This window comes from Hirundo rustica, chromosome 3 (assembly GCF_015227805.2).
Source record: "Hirundo rustica isolate bHirRus1 chromosome 3, bHirRus1.pri.v3, whole genome shotgun sequence".
NCBI lineage: Eukaryota > Metazoa > Chordata > Aves > Passeriformes > Hirundinidae > Hirundo > Hirundo rustica.
The window spans coordinates 115,355,357-115,370,848 of record NC_053452.1 but is presented as its reverse complement, the minus strand read 5'-3'; the positions used below and the strand labels follow the sequence as shown (position 1 = coordinate 115,370,848).

General features: G+C 57.6%; 1 protein-coding gene across 2 annotated transcripts in view; it reads left to right on the top strand.

The window, feature by feature from the left end:
- Window positions 1-10,976, top strand: part of EXTL3 (exostosin like glycosyltransferase 3) — a 114,596-nt gene extending 103,620 nt beyond the window's left edge. For both annotated transcript variants that reach the window (XM_040059452.1, XM_040059453.1), the window contains 4 exons: window positions 3,873-4,000; window positions 8,508-8,652; window positions 9,090-9,218; window positions 9,867-10,976. In XM_040059452.1, the coding sequence (XP_039915386.1) occupies window positions 3,873-4,000; window positions 8,508-8,652; window positions 9,090-9,218; window positions 9,867-10,076 (612 nt within the window). In that variant the 3' untranslated portion in view covers window positions 10,077-10,976. The remainder of the gene's footprint in view (window positions 1-3,872; window positions 4,001-8,507; window positions 8,653-9,089; window positions 9,219-9,866) is intronic.
- The last annotated feature ends 4,516 nt before the right edge of the window (window positions 10,977-15,492 follow it).

The window sequence follows — 15,492 nt, the reverse complement described above, 5'->3', positions numbered from 1 at the left end:
CCTTTCCATGAAGAAAGTCCTCCTCTTTTCCTGCCTGAGGCCGTGTGCTTTGTCCCTGTCTGACATCCCACCTTCGTTGCCTTGGCTCAGTGCAAACTCCTTCTGACAGCTTCACTTCCAAAAAAGAATTACCCAGCTCCCAGGAAGATGCTGTTTGGTGGGACCGGGCAGAGTTGTTTTCTTCCTTGTGCCCATCTCTGGTGGCTTTTGCAGAGCAGCAGGTGCCAGTCTGATCTCTCACCTCGGCTGCAGAGGGAGTGGGAATGGAGTCGGCCATGGTAATGAAGGATGTGATTTATTCCTTTTATGGATCTGCACGCCCTTCCCTCCTTCCAGGGAGTCTTGTAAATAATCCCAGCACTTGTGCCTGATGTGTAGAGGGAAGGGACTCTGGTGGATCTCAGTCTGGCAACTTTTCTTCAAAACGTGTCTGGATTTGGTCAAACCAGGAAATTAAATGTGTGTGCCAAGGTGGTTTCAGGGATACTTGGAACTCACTGTTCCCTTTTCCTAGAGTTTGCCATCTCCCAAAGTCCTCCAACAGAGCCCTCCCTGACCTCTATTAAGCCTAGATTGGCTGGTTTTTAATTGATTCCTTTCCCACACGTGCGCGTGGGAGAGCTGGAGGCTCCGTGGCTCCCTGTGCTCTCCTGCAGAAAGAATGGAGGGTGGGAGGAGACCTGCCCAGCTGGGAACGAGGACGTGGGATGGATGTGGGCAGGATGAACATCACCACCTCCCACATGTGGCAGTCCTTGATGGGTGGGGACGATGGCGGCACCTCTGGAGCCTGGGCTGGTCGCACCAGTCACTGCCACGATCCCGGAGATGCGTCATCCCTTTCCTGCATGGAGAGGATCCGAGTCCTGCCTGTCCTTCAGCGAAGGTGTCCCCACCCCACCCTACCCGGCTCTCTTCCCCCAGCCCGTTTGGGAAGAATTTCTCGTCTTTGGCCAAGATGGAAAGGGATCCTTTTCCTGAGAGCTTGTTCTGTCTCCCCAAATTATCCAGCTCTCCTAAGGGCGTCCTTCAGGCTTTTTTCCCCTCACGGAGACCTGATGTGAGCAGTGAGGCGCCCGGGTTCTTGCAGAGTTTGCTCTTTGCCCAGGAATCAATCCAGTTCACTAAGTTGAGCTGTCAAAACTTCTCCAAGGGCACAGGCATTCCTCATGTTCTCACCATCAAATTGTATGTGACACCTAATTTAAAGCTTAAGTGTGAGGCCTCACTAGCAAGGAGATTGCTGGAAGGTATTGATTTTGCTGCGGGGTTTTTTTTTGTGTTTATGTATAAAAACGTATTTTAAAGTATTGGTAAAAGGACATAATTGCTGGGCAGGCTCTGGATTTATGCTCTGGTTTAGTTTTCTCTCAGGTTTTTTTAAGATCCATTCGTCCGATGGGAGGAAATGGACGTCCTGGAGTTGTGGGGTTTTGTGCTCCTTGAGTCAAACAAATCCCACGTTGTGGCACTGAATCACTTGGAACTGATTTTCCAAAAGGAGAAGAATCTTCTGGTGTGGTCTGTTGGCATTTCAGGTGATTCCAAACTTTGCAAACTGCCCAGGAGGTTCATGGTTTCGAGCTCTGGGCCATTTAGCTGATGGCAAAGCTTTTTAAAGATAATTCGTCGCAAACAAAAGCCAAAAATAACCAAAATAAGGCGAGCGGGGCACGGTCTGGGCTGGTTTTGAGCCTGGAGGAGTTGGAGTTTGGTGCAGGTCCCACCACCGGTGCTCTGCTCGCTGTTTGGGTGCTGTCAGGGGAGGTGGTGTTTTGGTGAGGGGCTGGGATCTCTCTCGTGGTTCTCTGGCTGATTCCGTGTCCTCCTCACCCTTTGAATCTCCTTGGGAAGGAGAACTGCCGAGTCCCCGCTCTGCCAGAGCCTTTCAGCTTCGCTGAGGGAACACCTTTCCTTGGGTTTTGACAGAGCTCTTGGCTCAAGGCCATTAAGGAGCGAAGTTGTGGCAAAAAAAGGGTCATTCAAATGATGGAAGGGCTGGAGGAGCAGCGCTGGCAGAGAGATTGAGACCTCAGTGTCTGAAAAAGGATGGAGAGAGGGCCTGGCCGTGTCACCTCTGGGCTCGTCTTGGGGTGAGCCCCACCCAGGGCAGGGGTGGGAGCTGCAGGGAGACAATTCCCAAGGAGCAGCGTTGATGTTGGAGAGGGAACATCGCAGGGGAAAGGTGGATTCTGCCTCTCCAGGTGGAGTCAGGACATCCTCCTGGCAGAGATCTCCCGGTGACAGCTCCGCTGCCCTGCAGCGCGCGGGAGCTCAACGCTGGTGACATCGAGGATTCCAGAAGGGTTTGGGTGGGGAGGAGCCTTAAAGCCCGTCCTCTTCCACCCCCTGCCATGGGCAGGGACACCTCCCACTGTCCCAGGGAGCTCCAAGCCCCATCCAGCCTGGCCTTGGACACTTCCAGGGATCCAGGGGCAGCCACAGCTTCTCTGGGCACCCTGTGCCAGGGCCTCTCCACCCTCACAGGGAACAATTCCTTCTCAATATCCCACCCATCCCTGCCCTCTGGCAGTGGGAAGCCATTCCCTGTGTCCTGTCCCTCCATCCCTTGTCCCCAGTCCCTCTCCAGCTCTCCTGGAGCCTCTTTAGGCTCTGGAAGGGGCTCTGAGCTCTCCCTGGATCCTTCCCTTCCCCAGGCTGGACTCACTCCAGCAGATCCACGTCCCTCCTGTGCCGAGGACCCCAGAGCTGAACACGGAGTGTGGAGTTGCCTCCTCCCACTTCCCCCCTCACCCCATTCCCACCCTGATTCCTGCACCCTCTTTTCCAGCAGCTCCCAGGTGGACAAGAAGCCCCTGGGAGCATCTGCTGGCTCTGGATAACCCTTCAGCCAAGCCAAACACTGAGCTGAGTTTTGTGATGCTTCTCCACCTTGGGAAGGAGCAGGATGAGAAATTCCTGTGCCGACGTTGTCCCTGCTTTTCCCACGTCCTAATGAAACCGCAGAGCTCCCGGGGTGGGAATGCAGCTCAGCTCTGGCCCTGCTCTTGCACAGCCCAGAGCTGCCCCCTTTGCCCACCTGCAGTAAATTGTTGGTGCTTTTGATGGCCCTTCAGTGAAACATTCACCGTGTTCCTGCCGAATATTCCATCCCCCCGGAGCCATGGGCAGATGAAAGCTCCAAGTGCGCCTTTCCATGGGGATTTGATCATCCCAGCTGCCACGCAGATCCTGATACAAATATTCCCACTGTTCATGCTTTCAGCCTGGGCTTTTTTTGTGGGATCAAGTGCAATCTTATTTAATGGAGTTCCCATTGCCGTGACGCTTTGGTCTTTTCACCGGGCTGGGCTTAATTTTTAAATGGAGATTGTTGAGAGCAGAGGCCGAGATTGGAGGGATTGGATGGGAAATGTGGGATGTGCGGAGTGACTTCGGATCAGCCAGGGGAGGCTGAAAGTGTAAGAGCAGGGAAAGGATCCAGGGTGGATGGGGCTGTCAGGACCGGTGTGAAACTGTGCCAAGGGAGGGTTAGGCTGGATATCAGGAAAAGGTTCTTCCCTGGAGGGTTTTGGGGCACTGGAACAGCTCCCCAGGGAATGGGGGCGTTCCTGAGGCTGCCAGAGCTCCAGGAGCGTTTGGACAACAGGCATGCACAGGGTGGGATTGTTGGGGTGTCTGTGCAGGGCCAGGGGTTGGGCTGGGTGATCCTGGTGCGTTCCTTCCAACTCCGTGATTCTCCTCCGTGATTCTTGGAAGAGGGAGAAATCCAGGAGGATTTTACAGGTGCGTGGCTGGGGCTGGCAGCTGGAGCCGCCGCAGGGCTGAGCCGACGCTTCGTGGCTTCAGAGCCCTCCCCGCGCCAGGGGCGCCACGGCCACAGCCCCAGGAATGCCTCTCCCACCCCGCAGGTCGTGCGCACGGAGAAGAACAGCCTCAACAACCGGTTCCTGCCCTGGGACGAGATCGAGACCGAGGCCATCCTGTCCATCGACGACGACGCGCACCTGCGCCACGACGAGATCATGTTCGGCTTCCGGTGAGCGCCCTGTGCCCAGAGCGCTCCTCCCCGCAGCCAGGAGCTGCTGGGCAGCAGCCTGAGCACGGTGGGGCTGTCCCGTCCCTTCCCGCGGCTTCCCAGCTCCGCTTCTTGGAGAAACACCGTTGACGGGGTGTGGGGTGGGGAACCGGAGCCCAGGTTGTGCAGGAAAACCCGTCACCTCCAGTTCTTAACTCACTTCCGTGTGCTGGTAATGCTCCCTGAACGGTTTTGGGGCTCCCTAGGGTGGGAAACAAATCCGAGAGGCCGTTGGCCTCCATCCATGAGCCGGAGGAAAGGAAGGGTGATGCCCACTTGCTGGTGGTGGCTCCGTGTGACAGTGGGGAGTGACGGTGCTTTGGGCATTTTCTCCTGCAGAGCAGGAGATGTCACCCAGTAAAGGGAGATGTCACCCAGCAAGGGCAGGTGTCACCCAGTGAAGGCAGGTGTCACCCAGTAAAGAGAGATGTCACCCAGTAAGGGCAAATGTCACCCAGTAAAGGGAGATGTCACCCAGCAAGGGCAGGTGTCACCTAGACAAGACAGGTGTCACCCAGTAAAGGCAGATGTCACCCAGCCAAGGCAGATGTCACCCAGCAAGGGCAGATGTCACCCAATAAAGGGCAGGTGTCACCCAGTGAAGGCAGGTGTCACCCAGTGAAGGCAGATGTCACCCAGTGAAGGTAGATGTCACCCAGCAAGGGCAGATGTCACCCAATAAAGGGCAGGTGTCACCCAGTGAAGGCAGGTGTCACCCAGTAAATGCAGATGTCACCCAGCAAGGGCAGGTGTCACCCAGTGAAGGCAGATGTCACCCAGCCAAGGCAGATGTCACCCAGCAAGGGCAGATGTCACCCAATAAAGGGCAGGTGTCACCCAGTGAAGGCAGGTGTCACCCAGCAAGGGCAGGTGTCACCCAGTGAAGGCAGGTGTCACCCAGCAAGGGCAGGTGTCACCCAGCCAAGGCAGGTGTCACCCAGTAAGGGCAGGTGTCACCCAGTAAAGGGACATGTCACCCAGCAAGGGCAGGTGTCACCCAGCCAAGGCAGGTGTCACCCAGTAAGGGCAGGTGTCACCCAGTAAAGGGACATGTCACCCAGCAAGGGCAGGTGTCACCCAGCAAGGGCAGGTGTCACCCAGCCAAGGCAGGTGTCACCCAGTAAATGCAGGTGTCACCCAGCCAAGGCAGGTGTCACCCAGCAAGGGCAGGTGTCACCCAGCCAAGGCAGGTGTCACCCAGTAAATGCAGGTGTCACCCCGCAAGGGCAGGTGCTGGCTGCTCCTACTCCTCCCCCCCGTTTTGCTCCAGCACCAATTTTCCCTTCACTTTTCCCCCCCAGTTTTCCCTTCACTTTTCCCCCCCAGTTTTCCCTTCACTTTCCAACCCCAGTTTTCCCTTCTCTTTTCCCTGGCAAAAGCTTCCTGATCACGGGAATCCTGATCACAGGGGGCTCCTGCCGGGGGAGCTTTGTGCCAGCTGCTCCTGCAGCTCCTGCAGCCAAAGCTCTGTCTCTGCCAGGAACTGCTGGGCAGCACAAGGAGCAGGGGCTGCGATTCCCGGCCGGAGAACATCCAGCAGCTGGCCAGGGATGGGAGAGGGGGACCAAAACCTGCTCAGGAGGAGGATTAAAGGGCACAGAATGCCTGGAAACCCACCAGGCTCCCTCAGAGAGATGAGAAACAAGGTGTAAGAGGAATCCAAGTGCAGGAGGAGGTGTCAGGATTCCTGGCTTCCCTTCCCTGCCCCATTCCAGGCTCTTTATCCGAACTGGGCTCTTTTCTCCCCTTTTTTGGTCTCTGTTTTCCTTTGCCTGGCCAAGGTTTTGCTCCTGGAGAGCGTCAAATGAAGGTTTTTAGTGCCCTGTGTTATTCTCACTCCTATCCCTGCTTGCAAACGCCCTGTTCCCACAAAGCCTCCCCGTGTTAACACATTCCCAGGAACTGCTGGAGTGAGCCTCTGCCCACAGCAACTGCACTTTGTCAAAACTTTGCTCCAGGCTTTGATTCCTTGGGGCCAAAATCGTCGTTTTTCCCCGCTTGCGACTCGGGAGGCAGCTGGAGGCAGCTCTCTGAGTACCCCCAGAATGATTCTCCAGAGAATTCCTGATTTTTGTGGCTGAGCTGGGAAGGGAGAAGCTCAGTCATGTTCGTAGGAGAGCGAGGATGTGGGAGAAATGAAAGGCAATAAATGGTTTCGACTTCAGCTTTTCTAAACAATCACCCTGGACTGACAGGAGCTGCAGCAAACAAGTGCTGGGGGGAGGATGGAGCCAGGGAAGCTGCTGGTGGCGTCGATTCCTCGGGATTATCTTGGAGTTTCATTAATTGGAGCGGAGGACTGAACAACAAACATGTCTGTGCTCCATCAGGAAAGCTCAGGGAATCTCGGTCTCCTCAGCTGCTCTCCTCCTGTAGCTCTGCCAGAACAGGGCTTGTGGGAGAAACTCACATCCAAAAACCCCCAAAATGGCACTTTCTGCCCAGTTTTGTGCCCAGGAAGAAGGGAAAACCCTTCTGTGTCCACAGGGAGTTCTCTCATGCAGCCTGGGCACTGAGCAGCAGGGAGGGGGCACTGAGCGATCCCAAGGAAGCCAAACCCCAGCCTGTGGAAGCTGGATTTGTTTCCCTGCTGAGGCATCAGGCACTGACTTTGTCCTTAATTATTCCTGCCGGTGTTGCAGCTCTCCTGGGGGATTTCTCTGGAGGAGCGTGAGGAGCAGATGAGAGCAGAGCATTAGGCAATCCCACGCTCCACATGCAAAATTCAGGATTTTATTCCCGAGGCCGGACTGTGAACACGTGTCGGGGTGAGGGAGGCACTCAGGAGGCTTCTCCTGTATGGCCAGAGCCCAGGAAGCTGCAGTTTGGGGTGAGGAGCTGCAGTTTGGGATGAGGAGCTGCAGTTTGGGATGAGGAGCTGCAGTTTGGGGTGAGGAGCAGGAGTTTGGGATGAGGAGCTGCAGTTTGCGATGAGGAGCTGCAGTTTGCGATGAGGAGCTGCAGTTTGCGATGAGGAGCTGCAGTTTGGGATGAGGAGCTGCAGTTTGCGATGAGGAGCTGCAGTTTGGGATGAGGAGTTGCAGTTTGGGGTGAGGAGCTGCAGTTTGGGGTGAGGAGCTGCAGTTTGGGATGAGCTGCAGTTTGGGGTGAGGAGCTGCAGTTTGGGGTGAGGAGCTGCAGTTTGGGATGAGGAGCTGCAGTTTGGGATGAGGAGCTGCAGTTTCGGATGAGGAGCTGCAGTTTGGGATGAGGAGCTGCAGTTTGGGATGAGGAGCGGCAGTTTGGGGTGAGGAGCTGCAGTTTGGGACGAGGAGCTGCAGTTTGGGATGAGGAGCTGCAGTTTGGGGTGAAGAGCTGCAGTTTGGGGTGAGGAGCTGCAGTTTGGGACGAGGAGCTGCAGTTTGGGGTGAGGAGCTGCAGTTTGGGATGAGGAGCTGCAGTTTGGGATGAGGAGCTGCAGTTTCGGATGAGGAGCTGCAGTTTGGGATGAGGAGCTGCAGTTTGGGATGAGGAGCGGCAGTTTGGGATGAGGAGCGGCAGTTTCGGATGAGGAGCGGCAGTTTGGGATGAGGAGCTGCAGTTTGGGATGAGGAGCGGCAGTTTGGGATGAGGAGCGGCAGTTTCGGATGAGGAGCGGCAGTTTGGGATGAGGAGCGGCAGTTTGGGACGAGGAGCTGCAGTTTCGGATGAGGAGCTGCAGTTTGGGATGAGGAGCTGCAGTTTGGGATGAGGAGCTGCAGTTTGGGGTGAGGAGCTGCAGTTTGGGATGAGGAGCTGCAGTTTGGGATGAGGAGCTGCAGTTTCGGATGAGGAGCTGCAGTTTGGGATGAGGAGCTGCAGTTTGGGACGAGGAGCTGCAGTTTGGGATGAGGAGCTGCAGTTTGGGGTGAGGACCGGCAGTTTGGGAATCCAGATCTTCCCTCGGGAGACACCGGGGCCTTCAGCATCTCAGCAGCTTTTCACAGAATCAGGGAATTTTCACAGAATTATGGAATCTCCAGAGTCCAGGCATGGTTTGTGTGGGAAGGGACCTCAAAGCTCCTCCAGTCCCACCCCTGCCAGGGCAGGGACACCTCCCACCATCCCAGGCTGTTCCAAGCCCCATCCAACCTGGTCGTGAAGCTTTCCTTAAGGGAGGTCGATGTTATCTTGGCTTTCCTGAGCTGCTGGGAGATGGAAAGTCCCAGGGATTTGGGGAAGAGGCCAGGAGATGCTGGGCTCCTCCCAGGCTGAGCCTGGGCTGCTCTGGCCCTTAGTTTCCTTTCAAACCTCCGGACTGTGAGGTACAAAATCCCAGTTTTGTGGATCGGGAGCCCTTCCCCGTGCAGAAGCAGCTCGGCTGTGCTCTAGGACAGGAGCACATTTTAACAGTTTCCCTTTTTACCCTCGGGGCGTTCCTCAGATAAAGCAGTTGCCAAACTCCTTTCTGCACAGACCCCTCCATCCCTGGCAGCCCCTCTGGATGTGCTCCCAGCTCCGTGTCTCACGGACACTTCTGTGTTTGCAGGGTGTGGAGGGAGGCCAGGGATCGCATCGTGGGCTTCCCGGGCCGCTACCACGCCTGGGACATCCCCCACCAGTCCTGGCTCTACAACTCCAACTACTCCTGCGAGCTCTCCATGGTGCTCACTGGTGCTGCCTTCTTCCACAAGGTGAGACCTCCCCGGGGCCGCCCCTTCCTGCTCACAGCCGCCTGCGGCTGCAGCTCTGGGGTTTTTAAGGATGAGTGTGGGAACCCCCTGTCCCTTTTCCCTCGCTTTCTCCAAACTGAAGCACAGCCAGAACCTGGTCCTGAGTGTGTTGGGAGGGGTTTCCAGTGTTTGTTCCTGCTGGGCTGACTCCACAGCAGCAGAGAGAGTGGGATCTGAGGGAGCTGGAGCCTCCATTCCTTGGTTTCTGAGGTTCTGGGAGAGGGGCGGCAGCTGTGGAAGATTTGTGGCTGCGGCTACAGCGGATCTTGGTTTGGGATTAACTCCGTTACGGGGAACATCTCCGCTGGGGCTCTTGAGTTTTGAGTCCCAAATGCGTGTCCCACGCGTCGCTGCCACCTGTGGAGCACCTGGAGAACGCTGTGCCTTTCCCCTGGCAGTACTACGCCTACCTGTACTCCTACGTGATGCCCCAGGCCATCCGGGACATGGTGGACGAGTACATCAACTGCGAGGACATCGCCATGAACTTCCTGGTGTCCCACCTCACCAGGAAGCCTCCCATCAAGGTAAAGCCAGGGCCTTGTCCCGGGGCTGGCACTGCTGGAGGAGCTGTGGTTGGGAAGTGAGCGGTGTCAGCTCCAGGGAAATCCAGCTCCGGTGGGAAAGCTCAGCCTTGGGAGTCAGCCAGATCCCTGCCACAGAGCAGGGGAGTTGAGGTTCAGCACTGCAGGACTGAATCAGGCTGAGTTCTCTGTCTAGTGAAAGGTTCCCTGCCCCCAGCAGAGATGAGCTCTGCTCCGGAGCCGGGCTGGGAGAGCTGGGAATGTTCACCTGGAGAGGAAAAGGATCCAGGGAGAGCTCAGAGCCCCTTCCAGAGCCTAAAGGGGCTCCAGGAGAGCTGGAGAGGGACTGGGGACAAGGGATGGAGGGACAGGACACAGGGAATGACTTCCCACTGCCAGAGGGCAGGGATGGATGGGATATTGGGAAAGAACTGGGGGTGGTGAGGCCCTGCAATAGAATTCCCAGAGAGGCTGTGGCTGCCCCTGGCAGCATCCAAGGCCATTCTGGATCAGCCTGGGACAGTGGGAGGTGTCCCTGCCCACGGCCGGGGTGGGACTGGATGAGCTTTGAGCTCCCTTCCAGCTCAATCCATGCTGAGCTCGGCTCCGCTCCCGAGCCCCTGGCTCTGACCCCTCTGTCCCTGCTGCCAGGTGACCTCGCGCTGGACCTTCCGCTGCCCCGGCTGCCCCCAGGCGCTTTCCCACGACGATTCCCACTTCCACGAGCGGCACAAGTGCATCAACTTCTTTGTGAAGGTGTACGGGTACATGCCCCTGCTCTACACCCAGTTCCGCGTCGACTCCGTCCTCTTCAAGACCCGCCTGCCCCACGACAAGACCAAGTGCTTCAAGTTCATCTAGCGAGGGCGGCGGCCGCACGCTGCCAGCTCCCGCTGCGGCCCCAGGCCCCAGAGGCCGGCACGGGGCCGCTCTGTGGGGCCACGAGAGCAAAAGGCCTCGGCCCCGCTGGATTGGGACGGGCACTTCCCTCCTTCCCTGCGCTCCCACAGCGGCTCCGGACAGGGAATGGGATCCCTGGCCCCTGTAAGGACTCACCTGGACAGGGAATGGGATCCCAAAGCTCCTGTAAGGACTCACCTGGAGAGGGAATGGGATCCACAGCCCCTGTAAGGACTCATTCAGACAGGGAATGGGATCCCACAGCCCCTGTAAGGACTCACCTGGAGAGGGAATGGGATCCTTGGCCCATGTAAGGACTCATCCAGACAGGGAGTGGGATCCCAAAGCTCCTGTAAGGACTCATTCAGACAGGGAATGGGATCCACAGCCCCTGTAAGGACTCATCCAGACAGGGAATGGGATCCACAGCCCCTGTAAGGACTCATTCAGACAGGGAATGGGATCCATAGCCCCTGCAAGGACTCATCCAGACAGGGAATGGGATCCACAGCCCCTGCAAGGACTCATTCAGACAGGGAATGGGATCCCAAAGCTCCTGTAAGGACTCATCCAGACAGGGAATGGGATCCCAAAGCTCCTGTAAGGACTCATTCAGACAGGGAATGGGATCCCAAGGCTCCTGTAAGGACTCATCCAGACAGGGAATGGGATCCATGGCCCCTGTAAGGACTCATCCAGACAGGGAATGGGATCCATAGCCCCTGTAAGGACACTCCCACGGATCATACACTGAGGAATGGCTCGCTGGCCACTGGCTCTGCCCCTTCACTAGCCAAGGGCAGCCGTTCTTTTTAATTCTAATTATTGTTATTTAAAATGAAAGTGTTTTAGATTTGCCGAGTGAGGCGCTTTTTTGTTTTCTTTTCTTTTCCCTCCCCTCTCCCCACCCCATTTCCCGCTCTGGACCCTCCAGCCCATCCCAGGGGACCGTGGCAAGGCCAGGTTGGAGGCGTTGGGGTGCAGCTCCTGTCACCCCTGCTGTCCCCATCCTTCCTCCCGTGGCGCAGCCCTTCCCACCTACGGGATCCGGGCTTCTCTTGCCCTGTGGCTGCTACTGAGGCCTCTCAGGTGTCACCTGGTGAGGAGCCCTTTGCTCTGCTCTGCTCCCCGCCCTGAGCCCCTGGGGCAGGCTGAGGTTGGCCTGGATGTTCCTTGCAGCTCCAGCTCTGGCCCTGTGCCGTTCCCTGCCGCAGCCCGGGGGGGTTCGGTTGCTGCTGTCTCAGTGTCTTTTCCCACCTTGTCCTGCTGATCCTCTAAAGACAGGGAGCGTGTCTGGGGCTTAGGGAAGCTCCACCTGCAGCACAGCCGGAGCTCGGGGTGCTCCAGGCTCCTGGAGGCTCTGACCCTTCTCCCTTGGGTGAGTGCTCAGCCCAGCCTGGGTGTGGAGGGCTGCAATTCCTGCTTTGCCTCATCCCCGTCCCAGAGCGCGCCGTGCCCGTGTCGGGTTTGCCGTGGGCCTCAGCTTCCTTAACCCCAGCCCATCCTCACGCCCTGGCTTGGGGCTGGGTCCCAGCAGGAGCTTCCCAGTGTGTGATTCCGCTGGGATTACGTTCACAGCGCGGGTTGGGAGCCGGTTCCTCTCCCCCAGAGCAAAATGCCGTCGCACCTGTGAGCACCCGAGCTCGGCTGCTCCTCCCTGCTTCAGGCACAGCTGGGCATGAGGGAGCACAGGAGGGAAGGGCACAGCTTGGCCTCATGTCATCTTCTCCCTCAGCACATCCCAGGTGTTCGTGAGCAGCCTGGAGACGCTCTAGGTGGGAAGGTGACGCTTGTGTGGTCGCCTCCGTGTCCCTGGTTTTCCTGGAAGTCACCCCTGGTGTGTCCCTGGTGTGTGGGAGGCAGGGACGGTCCAGCAGCAGCTCCTGGGCTCATTCCCAGGGTCAGCCCTGTCCACGCTCCTCCTGCGCCACGTTTTGGGGCCTCTCCAAGCTCCTCTCTCCCAGGTTTTCCTATCAGCACTGACACTTCCTCCTGTGGGAAGGGGAGGGAAGGAGCAGCCTGTTCCCAGCAGAGCCCCTGGCTCGTGCCTTCACCAGCACCACTGACCACAGCAAAACAAGGGATCGAGGAATCTTTTCCTATGTCGTTGTTCCCCTTTCCATTCCCTTTCCGTTTTGACGTCAGATGTCCAAAACGCAGAGCGTGAAGTCTCACAGTCTCCTTAAAAACACCGTGGGAGACTCCTGCGAGGCCCTGGAACACCTGGAAGGATTCTCTGCCCCTGCCCAGAAATGTGGCACTCGTCAGCTCCAGCATTCCCGAGGGGCCTGAGCTCCTCTGCCCCGGCTTTAATTCCACCCTCATTAGTGGGGGCTCGTTAGCAGTGATGCCGGGGTTCAGGAACAGCCCAGGCCCGGGCTCAGCTCTCCCTTCCCGGCGCTCCCGGAGCACTTTATCCAAACACAGGCAGTGCTCAGCAGCCTTGAGGCTTTCCCAATCCAAAGGGAAATGTTCCTGCAGGGAGAGCCGGGGGGAGCACGGCTGGGACGGGAGCGTCGGCATCGCCGGGCGCGTCTCGAGCGCGGCTCGGGATGCGCAGGGTGCCGGAGCCCCAGGCTGGGAATTCTGCTTTCCTTTGCTGTGCTTCCAGTCAAGGCCAGTGGAGATCAGGGATCAGCAGAGTAAATCCAACTCTTCTTCCTCCCAGGCTCTTTGGCCTTTTTCCCAAGCTGTTTTGGTTTTTTTTGTTGGGAGGATCCCGCTGTCCATTGTGCTGGAGCAGGGACAGGATGTGCAGTGGGATCTCTCTGAATTCCTCCTTGCTGAGCGCCCCTAAAGGGGAAGGATTTGGGGGTGGAGGGATAAAGAGGCTGCTCCTGGGAGGGATGGAATTCTGTGAGGAGATGAAACGCCAGCAGGAACATCCTGCCCACCCACAGGGCTGGTGCTGCCCCTCCCGGCCCTACTGCTGCAGCTCTTTTCCCAAATCATCCCAACCACCACCCAACCCCCCGGAGTACGGGATTGGGATTCACGGCCCAGCTTTCTGCTCCTGAGACACGCCAGGACCCGAACTGGGAGGAGAAGGGGCTTTTCCAGAGTGCTCCCACCCGTGCCACCATCCCAAACATCTTTCCCTGCTACCACCCCTCGATCTCCCGGGATTTTCGGGGCATCCCAGGGCATCTCCGAAGCTCAGGTTTGGTTGTAGGACCCATCCCAGCTCCCGGGGCGCGCGGCCTCCACCACCCCAGCCCCGAGGAGAAGGGAAGGGATCACGGCAGCTGCACCTTTTCCCTGTTGCAGAGTTTCCGCTGCTTTCCCCGGGCACGGAGCGAGGCCGTCCCGCTGTAAATAGACAACGACTGAGGTGACACGGCCCCTGCCCTGCCCTGGTGCCCACGGTGAGCGCCAGGATTTCAAATCCAACAGGAACTGAGAGACAGGGAACACTCCTTCGACACGAGCACAATGTTGAGTTCTTTTTGTAAAAGGTTCCAATAAATGGAGAGTTTAACTTGGGAGCGTCTCGGTGCCTCTTTGCTGGGGCTGGATCAGTGCTGCTCCTGGCCCTGGGACACCCCAAATCCGGGCATCTCCTGGGCTTCTCTTCCCACGGGGGAGATGAGCTGATCTGGAATGCTGGGAACTCCTCAAGGATGGCAGTGCCTGGAGCTGAACCCCATCGTGTCCCCAGTGAGATCATGGCTGGGCCGGGAGAGCCCTCGGGAGGTGTCGGACCCCGAGGGGTTTCCAGGGACTTCCCATCCCAGTTCTGGGATGCTCCTGTGCGTGTTTGTAGGCGATGAAAGCAGCAGCTGAGCCCGCACTGGGATTGCAAACCTGCCTGTCCCTGCCGGGGATCCAGAGCCAAGGACATTTAGGGGACATTCCCATGGCACTGCTGGCTCAGGAGCCTCCTGGTCCCTCTCCTGTGCAGGAGGCTGAGGTGGAAAAACCACACGGATCCACGAGGTTTGTAAGCAGATTCCCAGCTTCAAACCTGTAGGGAGGAGCAGAGGGGAGGAGTGGAGCCAGCAGGGCCAGGAGCCATGGGATCCCCTCCACACCAGGCAGGGAATCCCCCAGGATTTCCTGCATGTGGCTGGATTTCCTCCATTCCTTCCTGCTGCCTTTGGTTTTTTGCCCTCCCTCCCGAGCAGCTGCTTCCTCCGTGGTCACTTTTCCCCTCTGTGTCTCCTGCCCTCGCTGCTGCTCCCACTGGGAATCGTGTCCTTTTCCCTTCTGCATGGGAGTAAGGCTTGGTTTGTGCTTGGGTTTGTTTCCAGGAGAGGTTTCAGGGAAACTCCAAAGGCTTTTTTTTTAGTCCTGGAGGGAGGAGGTGGATGCTCAGCCTCCCAAGGCCTGTGATCTCTCCCCAAAACATTGCAGGGAGGCAGGGCCGTCGCTGGCAGGGAAGGGCACAGAATTCCTCACTCCAGAATCCCTGGCATCCTGGCAGTGGGATGCTGGTTTGGGATCTGGCTCCCAAATGAGTCCAGCAGCATCTTGGGCATGGACTCAGCTGGAGCCGATTTTCTCCTGAGGCCTTTCCTGAGATAAAAATCTCCCGATCAATAATTTTTCCTGCTGTAACTGCTGTGTTTGGTGAGGAGCCACAGCTCCGGTTCCATTTCCCCATCTCCCTGTGTGAGGGTTCGTACCCTGGGATGAGGAAACAGAGGCGATAAATCCTGTCAATAATTCATTCCCTGCTCCCAGGAGGAGGGCAGGGTGAAGTGTTTTACACTCCACTCCTCTGCACTACAAAGTGCCCTCGGTTCTCCCTTTTGGATGATGCACTCCTTGATGAAAAGCAATTTCACTGGAATTGCTCCCGTTCTGCCCAGCAGTGCAATAAAAGCCACAGCTCCTGCTGGAGCCCAGGAAAACTCGCTGCCACCACTTCCCGGGTGATCGGCCCCAGTGATGGAGCCTGCAGAGGAGCTGTCCCCTTCATGGTGTTCAGGGGAGGGGGTCACAGTCCGTGGATCCTCGAGGAACTGGGGTCACAGTCCATGGATCCTCGAGGAACTGGGGTCACAGTCCGTGGATCCTCAGGGGATGGGGTCACAGTCCATAGATCCTCAGGGGATGGGGTCACAGTCCATGGATCCTCGAGGAACTGGGGTCACAGTCCATGGATCCTTGAGGGATGGGGTCACAGTCCATGGATCCTTGAGGGATGGGGTCACAGTCCGTGGATCCTCAAGGAACTGGGGTCACAGTCCGTGGGTCCTCGAGGAACTGGGGTCACAGTCCATGGGTCCTTGAGGGATGGAGTCACAGTCCATGGATCCTCAGGGAATGGAGTCACAGTCCATGGATCCTCAGGGGATGGGATCACAGTCCATGGATCCTCAGGGGATGAGCTCACAGTCCGTGGATCCTCAGGGGATGGGGTCACAGTCCAGGG